Source organism: Psammomys obesus, unplaced genomic scaffold (genome assembly GCF_907164565.1).
Source record: "Psammomys obesus unplaced genomic scaffold, mPsaObe1.curated_primary_1811, whole genome shotgun sequence".
Classification (NCBI taxonomy): Eukaryota; Metazoa; Chordata; class Mammalia; order Rodentia; family Muridae; genus Psammomys; species Psammomys obesus.
This window is the reverse complement of record NW_026585504.1, coordinates 10,463,767-10,476,946: the sequence shown is the minus strand read 5'-3', so window position 1 is coordinate 10,476,946 and position 13,180 is coordinate 10,463,767. Positions and strand designations below refer to the sequence as shown.

The following is a 13,180-nucleotide window of genomic DNA, read 5'->3' as shown; positions in this document are numbered from 1 at the left end:
TCTGTCCAACTAGCTTTTGGTGACCCTAAGAGTTAAACTCTATAGACAGCACCTCTAAGGTTTCCAGGACCTGATTCTTACCCATCTGTCTTTCTGGTCCTCTGCATCCTGCCTCTGACCATGCAGGCCCCCCACACGGTCCATGCAGTCACAGGATAAGCTGTGCCTCAGCATATGCTGCTCAGTGCAAGCTGTAAACTTAGGCGCCGACTTGTCCCTGATGCCCACTCCTCGGAGCACTCCTTCCTCATCTTCCTACCTGTCCACTGATCTGTCCCACAGCACTTTTACATAACCGTTAAGAAATACTTATGTGTCTGCTATTTCACCGTCACCCCTCCTCACTCCCACCCTATCTGTGTTCCTGTAGCTGCCACAAAGTCAATATCATTTTACAAACAGCAACGAAAGGCTGGCAGGATAACTCGGCAGGTAGAGGTATTTTCAACACAAGCCTGGTAACCTGAGTTCCATCCCTGAAGAAGTAACTCCACAAAGCTGTCCTCTAACCACCACAGAAGACACTGTGGCACCGGTGTGCCATGCCCTATCATGAACATGTCCACAAGATAAATACAATCCTAAAATAAATTATTATCACATATACATTTAATTATGAAAACTAGAGCCTTAGAGCCCATTTACATACTTTCCCCCATTGGCTTTTCTTTCCCTAAAGAGAGGTTCGGCATTTAAATGCTTCTTAGGTGGAGTGTGAAAAGCTGAGGCTGCCTTCCACCTCTGAATGCCTTATGTGGAGTGTGCACACTCTGAGGACTCTTGGGGCTATTTTCCTCCTGCGCCCACATGGAGAGCAAGCATCACTCTACTGTTTCTCCAAACGCAGAGCCCTGCGGACTTACGCTGCCGTGCGCTTTTAACACTGGCATTTCCCCCTCCACAGACTCGGTCTGTTCCATGCTTAGCCCCTTGTCTTCGTGTGGAACTAGTTACCCAGCACCAGCACGCCTACCTCTAGGTAGTAACACCTATGAGCAGCAGCTTCTTAAAGGCAGACAACACTTCAGCGCCACTGAAAGCATCCCCGAACACTTAGCTACACCAGAGATGAGGAGACTTACAGTTTAAATTCAGGTGGCAACTACCCATTTGATAAACTCACAAGTAACATTTAAATGAGATGAAATGAAAAAAAGAAGCAAAAATACAGTGACTCTACGTGATGAGTGACAGTGATTCTCAACTTGACACAGGAATCACAGTACATATCTGCGATCAGAGTAATGTAAGTGGAGGACCCCGCCCTAACTGTGGGCGGCACTATTCCTAGGCTGGGGTCCTAGACTAAACAAGGAGGGATCCAACTGACCCCTGCACTCACGATCTGCTTCCTCACTGGGTGACCAGCCACCAATGCCCCTGCTGTCCCCTCCATGACAGACCTAACCCCCTTGCCCTATAAGCAAAGTTAAGCCCTTCCTCAAGTTAATAGTTAATTCTTGTTATTTTATTAGTGCAAGGAGAAAAGTCACTAAAAAAGATAGGAGAATACCAAGTCATTCAAAAAGTGAGTTCGAGTTCAAACCACTAGAGAATCAAGGCAGGGAAAGGCAGTGCGGGCGACGGCAAATGACGCTGCGCACTAACGCAAGCACTTCTGTAGTCTGCACGTATCTTTACTACAATTACGTAGGAACTCAGAGCAAGTATCAGCCGTCTAGGTTTCGTAAGCTCAGACTGAGTAGTACAACAAAGTTAAGTGGCTTACTAAACCTAAAGTTTTAATTAGCAAGTAAATTATTAGAATAAAACTTCCTATTATTTATTCCATAGGGTCATTAAGTATTCTGCTCTTAAGAGCCTGTTCGGCTTTTTCTTAAGATCCTTAGAACTATGAGGTGATCTGAGTAAGAATGGCTCCATTTGACAAGGATTAGATTAAATGCGGCCTTCTTGGAGGAAGTGTGTCACTGGAGGTGGGCTTTGACGTTTCAGAAGTGCACATCAAGCCCACATCTGTCCTCTGTCTCTCGGTCTTTTTCTTTTTCTCCCTCTGCCTATGGATTAGGATGTAGCTCTCAGCTACTGCTCCAGCACCTACAGGCATGTGGCCATGCTCCCCGCCATGATGATAATGGACTAACCTCTGAAACTGTAAGCAAGCCCCCAATTAAGTGCTTTCTTTTATAAGAGTTGCCTTGGTCATGGTGTCTCTTCACAGCATTGGAGTATGTGACTAAAACAAAATGTGATTAAATTCCAGGGTCTTAAAGAATGGTCTCAGTTCCAAATATTCTTTCTTTCTTTTTCTTTTTTGAGACAGGCTCTATGTAGCCCTTGTTGTTCTGGAACTTTCTACATAAACCAGGCTGGCCCTGGAACTCATAGAGACCTACTATCTCTGTCTCCCCAGTCCTGGGATTAAAGGCATGCACTACCACACCCAGCCAAATATTCTATTTTTCAATAATAATGTTTAAATGAATTTTTTAAGCTAAAAGGAGTCCCGGTCTTGCTTCCCAGCATCACATAAATAGCACACAGCAGTAATCTCAGTGCTTGGAGGATAAATACTGGGGGATCTAAAGATCATCCTATCCACACAATAAATTGAGAGTCAGACTTAGAAAAAAAAAAAAAAGTATTAAAACAAACAACAAGCAGATTTGAAGGTTACTTACAAAATGGCTTTAACCACTATTTCATTTAAATTATCTAAATTATTTCATTTAAAATGGTATGGGACAACTTACCATATTCCTTTTCATTTACTTCAGAAATGGGTTCAGAGATCACACTGCAGAAAGAAATGGCACTTGCTGCAGAGGGGTTCCGAGAGTGGCCCATGTGGTGAGGCCCGGTCTTCACACTCTTCAGTGCTTCCTCCGCCTGCTCCTGCTCTGTCGCTGCAACCATGTCTTTATATGCCTTCCTGGCTTCCTCAGTGAGCTCCACTAATCGATTAAACAGGCTCTAGAAAGACAGATTCCTCCGTGAATACTCGATTTGTTGTTTTTAAACTATTAAGCTTCTTATATTTTTAGTCTGGATAAAATTTGGGCATTCTGTAAATCATAGAACCTTACAAAATACACTGAACACATATGCAGCTTATTAATTCTCACAGGGTTGAGACAATTGATTCTAACATTATTTGTGCTATATTTAAAAGGTTCAACAAATGTGCTCCCATTAGTCTGGCTCTACAGAGCGTTAAGAAGGGAGCATCAACTCTTCTACATATGACTACAAGGAAGAGACAGGAGCAGCTACACTACAGTAGCATAAACGCCTACAGAGGTTTTGGCTTTTTGTTTCTTTGCATGTTATTTCAAAAACAAAACAAAACAAACAACATCAACAAATTAACAACACTAGCTTTTAAAGGAGACCTTAAAATCTGACTGTGGGCATCACTGAGGGACTCAAGAGACTAACATCTGATGCAGAACTTAAAAAACAGGTACAGCTCTGAGAAGGAAGGACAGGGCAGTGTTGAATCGGTAGGCATATGAAATCATAAATTAAAGGAGACACAAGAGAAGCACCAGGCTAGCTGGGGGGCAGCAACAGTCTTACTTGGGTTAGAACATGGGGGAATGAGCATGGGCAGGGAGGAAGGCAGGGGTGTAGAAGATGGCAGTTTCCAAAGGAATTAAAAGTCCTCTAGCCAGGTGTAGGGCATTCTCATGTTTAATAAAAGTGGCAATCCTTAAACATCACTAAAGCTGCATTTCAATAGCTGTATCTCATGACATCCTCAGATACCAAAAAAGACAACCCATATGACAAAGCCTAATGGTTCCCAGATCATCATTCCAACAACTTAACTCCTGGTAAGTGGTTTTTGTTGTTGGTTTCTTTCCAGACAGGGTTTCACTACTATGCAGTTCCAGTTGTCCTGGAACTCACCATGTCGACCTGGCTGGAACTCACAGAGATCTACCTGCTTCTGACTCCCATTAGAGATGTGTACCACTATGGCCAGCATTCCTGGTAAGTATTTTCACATCTTGGTGTCACACTGCTGCTTAGAGGATCAGGAACAATGAAAGATGCTGCTGACTGTGCTGACTGCTGAGGCAGGCAAATGCTGTAGCTAGCTATCAAACACATACTCATGATTTGTTTTATAGAGAAAGAAGAATGGTGAAGAGCAGCCCTTCAAGGACCACCAATAATACAAACTTTATTTGTAGTGTGTAACAAATCGTGCATTTAAATAAAAACAGGAAAAAGCAGACAAGCATGCAGACTTATTATTTTGAGAATATTAGCATGGGTATTATAAGCAGGACAGACAGTTAAAAACTAAAGGACATAAGGGAAGAAATGAAACTATTGAGGAGAGCAGCTCTGGTCCACGCCTTTGAGTCATTAACTCACTCCTGGCATGTGTTAACAGAAGAGAGCAAGACATTACGCCTCCTAAGGTGTGTGTGTGTGTGTGTGTGTGTGTGTGTGTGTGTGTGTGTGTGCGCGCGCGCGCGCGCTACAGGTCAATGGCAGGTGCTGTTCCTCAGAGGCCAGTTAGCTTGCTTATTAGACAGGATCTCTCATTGGTCTGCAGAAACCTACTTGTCTCTGGCTCCCCAGTGCTGAGAGTACAGGTGTAAGCACCCTGCCTGGCTTGAAGCAGGTTCTGGGGATCAGACTGAAGGGCCTTTACTGACTCAGCCACATCTGCAGCCCTGTCTTGTAAGTTCTTACCTCAGCACCAAAATAGTTGAAGATTCCCACAACACTAACAGGAACCAGTTTGTTCACGCAGCGCCCCAGAGCTTTCCTTCCGAGGGCAAACACAAAAGGAATCTCCTGTTCCCGGGCCATGGCTATGACATTGTAGAGGGCCTCATCTAGGCCACCTAAGGAAATCAACACATGGAGAAGCCTCCGTTCAGTCACCCACATGGTGGAGCTAACCTAGCTAAAAGACAGAATACCACAGCAAAGGAATGTCTTACTTGAACTGTAACACACACCACTTAGGCATTTGTCTTTCCCCACAACTAAATCCCGAAAGCCTTCAAACCCAGTACTTTAGTTTCTCGGTAGGGATTAGCATAGCAGGAATCAGTTTCAATGTAACAAACATTCATTATGAAGAAATTAGTTAATTAGCTAAGCTAGTTAAAATTGGTTTGTTTTATTTTATTTTGTTTTTTTCAAGACAGGGTTTCTCTGTGTAGCCTTGGCTGTGCTAGACTTGCTTTGTAGACCAGGCTGGCCTCGAACTCACAGAGATCCACCTGCTTCTGCCTCCCAGAGTGTTGGTCTTACAGGCAAGCGCCGCAGTAGCTAGTTCTTTCTGTTTCACAGCCTCTAAGCTCCAGTACCAACTGGCCACAGTTAGGGCGACAGATGAGCGCAGTGGCTCACAGGTGTTTTCTCTCTGCAAGTGTCTACAGTGCTGCCTAGCTCTGTCTGCTCCACCAACATTGCTACACACTATTCGAGGTGCTAGCTTACCCAAGAGCCTTGCTATGTGGGCTAGCAAGGTTTATGTCAACTTGATACAAGCTAAAGGAAGAGGAAACCTCAATTAAGAAAATGCCTCCACCACACTGGCCTATGGGCAAGCATATGGCATTAATTTGTTAATTAGTGATTAATGTGGGAGCCAGCTCATTGCGGCTGAGGACACTCCTGGGCTGGTGGACAAGGCATGGAGCAAACCATTAGGCAGCACTCCTCCATGGCCTCTGCATCCACTCCTGCCTCCAGCCTACTGCCTTGAGTTCTTGTCCTGCACGATGAACTATAAGACGTAAGGTGAAATAACCCTTTCTTCCCCAAGTTGTTTTAGCCATGGTGCTTTATCACAGCAATAAAAACCCTAAGATTCACAGGCGCACGCCTGTGATCCCAGCACTCTAGGAGGCAGAGGCAGGTGAATTGTTATGAGTTCTAGGCTAGCTTGGTCTACAAAAGAGTCCAGGACAGCCGGGCTACACAGGGAAACTGTCTCAACAAAACAAAACAAAACAAAACCCAAAAACCCTAAGATACTAAGTAACCACTGGTTTCTAGGAGACAGATTTCCTCTCTAAGCAGAGCTGAGATCTTTTACCTTTTTTCTAATTGTTTTTAAAGAGGAAAAAGTCATTAAAGGAAGGGTATGTAAAGTTTTGAGAGCAGAATATACTGATGCAAAGTAATGCTCCCTGGCTAGTTCTAGTCTGATCACAGTACGAAACCACCTGGCGGGGCCAAAGGAGATGCTCAACCAGTTCCTTCAGAATCTAGTCTACTAACTGGAGAATTTCATTTCTCATGCTCAATATTTGTTTCATAACTATACTGTAGAGAAAGATACGGCTTCCAGCTGCAAGGATCAAATTCCCTGCAATGGTAAACATTTCCAAAGCAGGCATACACACCCTTTGACTGAATCTTCTCACAGTTTGGGGAGATGATGACACCCTTGATCTTGTTCAGCTTCATGTGCTTGGTGACCTCCCTCAGCCCCATGACCAGCCGCCGTCTGGCTTTAGCTCTCACAGGGTCCTTTTGGTAGATGCGCTCCTGGAAACTGACCAGCTCTTGCAGGAGGAGGGTCACACATTCGTCAATTTCTTTAGAAAGAACCTGGTTACAGTATCTGTAAAAGAAGCAAAGAACTAGGTGACTCCATCCTAATTCACTGTCCTGTAATTACAGACTTGGTATTAGGAAAGTATCTCTGAGCGCGAACAAGGCATTTTTATCAAAAGTCACCAGTGCCTCCAATTTCTCAACATGTCAATCAGAAAAACAGCAATGCTGACTATTCTTTGCTTGTGAACTTCAATGACGTAGCTTTTAATCCAGGACAAGCTTCATCGGGAAGTACTTCTGAACTTCTAATGTTTTACTATCTAGCAATAGAAACCTACTGCTGGCTTGCTAAGAGATTACAGTTTTTTGGTTTTTTTTAAATGTTACTGTGATAAATGCTTCTAGTAGGAAAGAACTGCAACTCTCTGAATTTCTTAATAACGATTCATCGCTGAGTGGGGAGGAATGTGTCCTGGCCTGCTGTTGATGTGAACTGGCACAGCCACCATGGACATCAGAACTGTCTTGGGTATAAGCCTGAGGTCAATAAAACTCCAAGTTAACAGACCAAAGAGATCAATGTGTACCCGTGTTCACTGCTATACTATCCACAACAGTTAAGAAATGGAACCAGCTGAGATGCTCTCCAGCATGAATGGCTAAATAAAACTGATGAGAATTTATTAATATATACTGGGATTTTATTCAGCTGCCAAGAAAAAAATAAAATCAAGACATTAGCAAGAAAGCAGATGGAACCAGTGACCGTTATGTTAATGAAGTAACACAGCCTCTGGCAAACACCACATGCTTTCTCTCCTGTAGAATTTGGATTTAAGTTTGTATGTGTGTGCATGGACACACATGAGTAAGTCATGCAAGTAAAAATACAAGAGGGCAGAAGAGACCTTAAGAGACACGAGGAAAACAAAAGGTAATGAAATGTTTTTGTTTTTAAGGCAGGGTCTCACTATGCAGCCCTGGCCCCCTGAGTGCTGGGATCAAAGGAAAGGACATGGAATGGAAGGGACACGAGAAAAGGACAATTTGAGAAAAGAAGTAAAGCAGCCTAAGATGGACAGCGGGGACAGGCAAGGCAGTTGGAAAAGGGTGTGAGTGAGCAAAAGCGTAATGACACATATGTTGAAAATGACGTAATGAAACCCATTCCTTTATGTGCTAAATTAAAGAAAACAATCAAGGCTGTGTCAGTGCTTCTTGCTGCACAACCTGCTGATTCAATTCTTACAGTGTATCCAATAAACCTGTTTCCTTCAGCTAAAAAAAAAAAAAAAGTTATGAAACATGCCAAGAAAACTAAAAACACTTATTCCTTTGAGCCTGAATAAGTCTCAGCCACAAAAATATTTCCAACCACAAAAATAAGTTTGGTTAGATGCTCTGAAAACCCATGGCTATGGATGATGAACTCAATAGGTAAACTGAAGTCTTCAGGCAAAAGTCACAGGCTTTTCCACCAAACAAAGCAGCTGAGTGAGAAGTGGGAACATGTCGGCTGGAAAACAAAGGAAGTATGCCGTCACTGTGTATCTACTTAACTGCAGGCCAAGGTGGTCACAAACTTACTTGTGGACCATCCACCGTCCTAAGTCCCACCTCACTCCACCAGGCAGGCAGTCCACATCATCCAGAGAAAAACATGGGCCTCAGAATATGTCCAGGGAATTTCATGTTGTACACGAAAATGTTCAAGCAAGTATGACACAATTTCAGGAGATAGAAATGGGTGGATTGAGGAAAGATTAAATGTTATAAACACCCAAAATTAAGGAAGTCAATATCAAACTACATTTTCCTTCCTTCCTGTTTCAAGCTGTTCGTTTCATACATATGTAATTTATTTTCCATGTGTCTCATTTGCACCACATCTGCTGCCTGACATATAATTAGCTTCTCGGAGCCTGGAGAGAGGCTTTTGCTCAAACGCTAGCACTGAGGAGAAGCAGAACAGAGCAGTGGCTGTGGCCCCACAAGGGCTCACACCACAATTCCTTCATAAGCCATTTTCAAAGGTAAAACCACTTTCTCCACCCAAATACTAAAGTAGCTGCTTTGTGATTCTCTAATTATTCTAATTCTTAAACCTAGACATATTTGCTTCAAAGCAAGTGCTTGGGTTAACTGTGTGGCTCAGTGCTCAAACACTTGACTAGGAAGCAGGAGGCCCTGAATTCAATCTTGAGTACTGCAAAAATGAACAACAAATGAGAACAAAATGGTGTGGCTTTATGTGACAGATTCAGGGTCTTACACAAAGAGCCCCATTACAAGTTATTTACTGGTTTGCAAGCTTTTAAAAAATACCTATATTATATGCCAAAAAAAAAATTTGGAGGAGCAAAAAACCCACAAAACATTACATTCTATATGCACATATATGTAACATACATATACATACATGATACATAATATACATATGTAAAAGACCAGAATCCTGGGGTAGAAGCTCCATTTATTGTGAAGAAAACATACTACTGTGAAATCTCATTCCATGGATACTGACAGAAGGAACTGCTGTAAATAGGCCTAACCCAGCTGTTGAACAGGAGGAGGAAGAGCGGCACAACCTCCCTGCTTCACCTTGCTGGGCTTACGAGGTAACAAGGGTAAATTCAGAACTGAGATCCTTCAGCTGTTTGACCTCAATAACGAGAAAAAAAAAACTTACTCTCGAAATCTTTTGCTGTGGATTTTGGTTATTGTTGACGATGCCATTGGACTGCCTATGCCGGAACTAGCAGGCGAGCCTTGCGACACGGGTGTCATACAGTATGGAGAGTTCTGACTCGCTGGAGACAGTGAAGCATCACTGGGCATGCTCAGTCCAGTATCTGGAAATGTGAGGTGAAAGGGAAGAACCTGGAAATTTCAAACGCTAAGAAGATCCAGAGGGACGCAGACATTTTAGATGGTAGAATTTCTTAGGCCACACCCTAATCCTGCGGATGCTAGTAAATTAGGCATTTTTCTATCACAAATTATTATTTCTTATTAAAAAAAACGGAAGCATTCCTACCACTATCTATTACAGCATACCTAGAAAAAAAATCAAGCACAGTTTTCACAGAGGAGATGGGGAAGGGAAATTATCTAGGACAGGTATGCCCAGGAATTTGTACCTTTCTGCACAGCATTATTACACATCTGTACTTAGCCATCTATTTTTTAAATCATTCTTTCTAATTTTACCTGGTAATGACAACCCTAGGTTACCCGTTCTCTACTGACTCTCCTTATCTCATACCTGCTCACCCTCCCTTGAATCTCCTTATCTTACACCTTACCCACCCACCCCCGACTCTCCAGGACCCCCACCTGCTCACCCTCCCTAACTCTCTACCAACAGCTGCTCACCCACCTGGCTTTCCTTGACCCCACCTACTTATCTGGCCTTTACATCTATACTCAGGCAGCCATATGTGTAGATGCAAAACAATCAACTCCACTTCTTCTTCCTAAGTTACTGCTTGTCTTCAACAGGTAAACTCAGTAAGTATGTATATTCAGAGTTACACATTTATCCTGTTTATCGGATTATCAGCTCATCACATTAGCCTTCCATCATTTTTTTCCAGCCTCTTCTACTACTTACTGAACACATTTTGTAGCTATCCAATCAACATCAGAGGGATGGATGGATAGATGGACACGCATAAATCTCATACTGAGAATAAAAGGGAACCCCAGCCAAGCATGCCCTAGATAACTAATACTTGGGAATAAATAAACTTTCCTAAAAGCACTGAAAGACTCCTGCTTGGTAACTGTGCAAACTAGATTTACCTTGCTGCAAAATGCCGTGTGGCTATTTGTTGTACCAGATGAAACCTCTCTGCTGGAATCACACATGCTGGGTATGAATAGAATCTTTGTTCTGCTTTGCAATTCTCTATTCCTTATGCCTTATGTATTAATTCCTCCCAAAGCAAGAAAGAAAATCAATAAAAATGATTTGAAAATAGTCCTGTGGAAAAAACAACTAATAAATAGTACTCCCTATATAAAAGATCCTGAGCCAGAGCTCTGATGACCATCCAGGGCCCCAGGCACCAGGAAGATCCTAGTGTTTTAGATGTCACGACGATTGACAGAGCTGAGGTTCCAAAGTATCAGCGACCTGCTCTGTAACACCTGCCCACCCTCCCAGCCATCTGCCTTCAAAAGAAGCCACATACATCAACATAGACGAGATACAGTGCGCAACTTCCACTTGAGGCACAACCAGTGAGGCCTTCCTCTCAGTGGCAACACCACACACGGCCAGGACAGAGGGAGGAATCCTCACCTTCCTGGGAGACAGACTCCTGAGGTAAGTCATTGGCGAGGTCCAAATGCATCTCTGTCGGCTCCTCAGCTCCCAAAACACTGTGTTCCACAGTCAAACGTCCCTTCTTCTCCTCTCTTTCTTTCAAAATAACCTGAAAGCCATTATACCAGTCTTTATTACTTTATATACTACTCACTCTTGCAATAGTTTCAACAAACCATTACAGTGTTATACTAAAACACAGGCACAGCCATGATGATTTCAGTTGGCTGTTTTACCTGGTTACACAGAAGCTGACCTATAAAAAGGTGACTATTTTATTTTGGAAACTGTAGCTTGAAGGAAATACTGTACAGAGAATACACAGAGACTCTGCTAAAAGTCACAACCTGACTCACTTCATCTGCCTCCACCTTCAAATAAAGGGAAGCAGGATGCCCAGAGCACACAGGCAAACACTACACATCTTTAAATCTTAGGAGAACAAGTAAGATTTCCAAAACAGTGACTAACCTTAAGTGTGGAAATGACTCATTCAAATCATGTGATTTACACTCTACAGTTTTCAATTATTCAGGCATGGATTACCTCATTCTGACCCTCTAACACTAAACCAAAGCAGATACCATCATTAATTTATAGGTACAGAATATGAAGGTAAAATGTGGGCCTATACGTGTTTGTAATAGAAGTTTGGGTTTCTTTTAAAAACCCAGTTATGTTATGTAAATATGTTTTTGTTTTAATCCCAAGTGTGGGATTTTAGTTTGGGCTTTAGTTTGTCCATAGCTGATAACTGCCTTCTGCAGAGCATGGTCTCTGCCAGCTGGTAATGGCCTGCCTCATGCAGCATGGTGAGGGACCTGGTCCAGGACTCTGAGGATATAAATATCCAGAAAGAGAAAGTGTGACAATTTGGAGAGACCAGAGATGGACAGACGGTGTGGCGGCTTAGAGGAGACTGCTTGCAGCATTTGCTGTTGATGGAGACTGGTATAACCCCAAAAAGAACCCATTGACCCTAAACAGCCAAGAGAAGTAAAGGGGTCTGCAGCCCCTCTCCCTACTAACCTTCTCTCTCTTACCCAGGGTTAAAGGGCTGAAGGAAGGGAAGTAGAGTCTTAAACACCCTAAAGAAAACAGAGTTTAAAAACGAGTGTAACAGTGTTCTACTCCACACACAGCAAACAATGGAGTTACTAAGTTCCAGGACTAGCTAGCTAGGAGGCAGAGTGTCTGTCTCATATGTACGAGGCCTTCAGCCAGATCTCCAACACTGAAAAGAGAAGGAGAGAAAGAGGTGAGAGGGTAAGGGAACAGAAGGGAAGACTGGCCAGGCGAGGGGGAAGAAAGAAAAGATTGGCCAGGGAAGGAAGGAAGGAAGGAAGGAAGGAAGGAAGGAGGGAGGGAGGGAGGGAGGGAGGGAGAGAGAGAGAAAGAAAGAAAGAAAGAAAGAAAGAAAGAAAGAAAGAAAGAAAGAAAGAAAGAAATGAATGAAGAGGCACAGCTGTGAGGGTGGCTCAGTGGTTAAAATACTTCCTATACAAGCAGAATAGCTGGAGCCTGGATCTCTAGAACACACAAAAATGCCAGGTGGGTGTGTTCATACTCTGTGTTCATACCCATGAACGCAGGACCCAGAGGGCTGAGATGTGATTCCTGAAGCAAGCTGGCTAGCCAAACCAACCATATTAGTGAGCTCTGGGTTCAACTGAGAGACCCTTCCTTCCTCACAGAATAGGGTCAAGATCAACTGAGAAAACTCCGGACAGGAACCTTAGGCTCCTACATGCAGGCTCCCACGCAAGTATGTCCACGGATGCCCACACATATACAGAAGAGAAAAAATGCAAAGGAAGGAAAGAGCTGGGCTTCTGACTCCTAAGGAGGGTTTAATGCTTTTGGATATAAATTGTTCAGCTCTTTATTTTTCAAACATAACAGAAAAATTCACTTTGCAGGGCCTTCTTACATACAAGAAGGCTGCCATACAGTATGCTGGTTCTGAATTAACCAGTCACATATAGCCACATGTGTAAATACATATCAACATCTGCTTTCTAAAACAGAAGTAATTTTGCAAAGAAAGAAAAAAGTAAACCCTTAATTATCCTATAAAAGAAACATCTCCAGATTTGGTGTTACCTTTTTAAGCGCTGTGGGTCGTTTTAGCTTTGCAATTTCCTTCTCTTTTCCTTTTTTTGCTTTAGAGGAGGAAGTAATGTCCAGAGAATTAAAGGAGGTCAAACATGGTTGACTTTTGGTTAAAGGCTTTCTGTTAGCAGAGTCTTTACTGTGAAAAGCAGCTTCAGTGACGACTAAAACAAATCAAGAACATTAGCTTTACTACTGCAGCAAAATCCCCACACTTTGACAATTTCCAACACTAAATCT

The 13,180-nt window shown here is 42.9% G+C and overlaps 1 protein-coding gene across 1 annotated transcript in view; it reads right to left on the bottom strand.

Annotated features, from left to right (window-relative positions):
• The window catches only part of Secisbp2l (SECIS binding protein 2 like), a 48,123-nt gene that overhangs the window by 5,033 nt on the left and 29,910 nt on the right, over positions 1 to 13,180 (bottom strand). Inside the window, exons 12-17 of the mRNA XM_055620093.1 lie at positions 12,932 to 13,104; positions 10,805 to 10,937; positions 9,188 to 9,350; positions 6,342 to 6,562; positions 4,672 to 4,826; positions 2,715 to 2,934 (exon numbers count right to left, since the gene is read on the bottom strand). Of these exons, the coding sequence (XP_055476068.1) occupies positions 2,715 to 2,934; positions 4,672 to 4,826; positions 6,342 to 6,562; positions 9,188 to 9,350; positions 10,805 to 10,937; positions 12,932 to 13,104 (1,065 nt within the window). The remainder of the gene's footprint in view (positions 1 to 2,714; positions 2,935 to 4,671; positions 4,827 to 6,341; positions 6,563 to 9,187; positions 9,351 to 10,804; positions 10,938 to 12,931; positions 13,105 to 13,180) is intronic.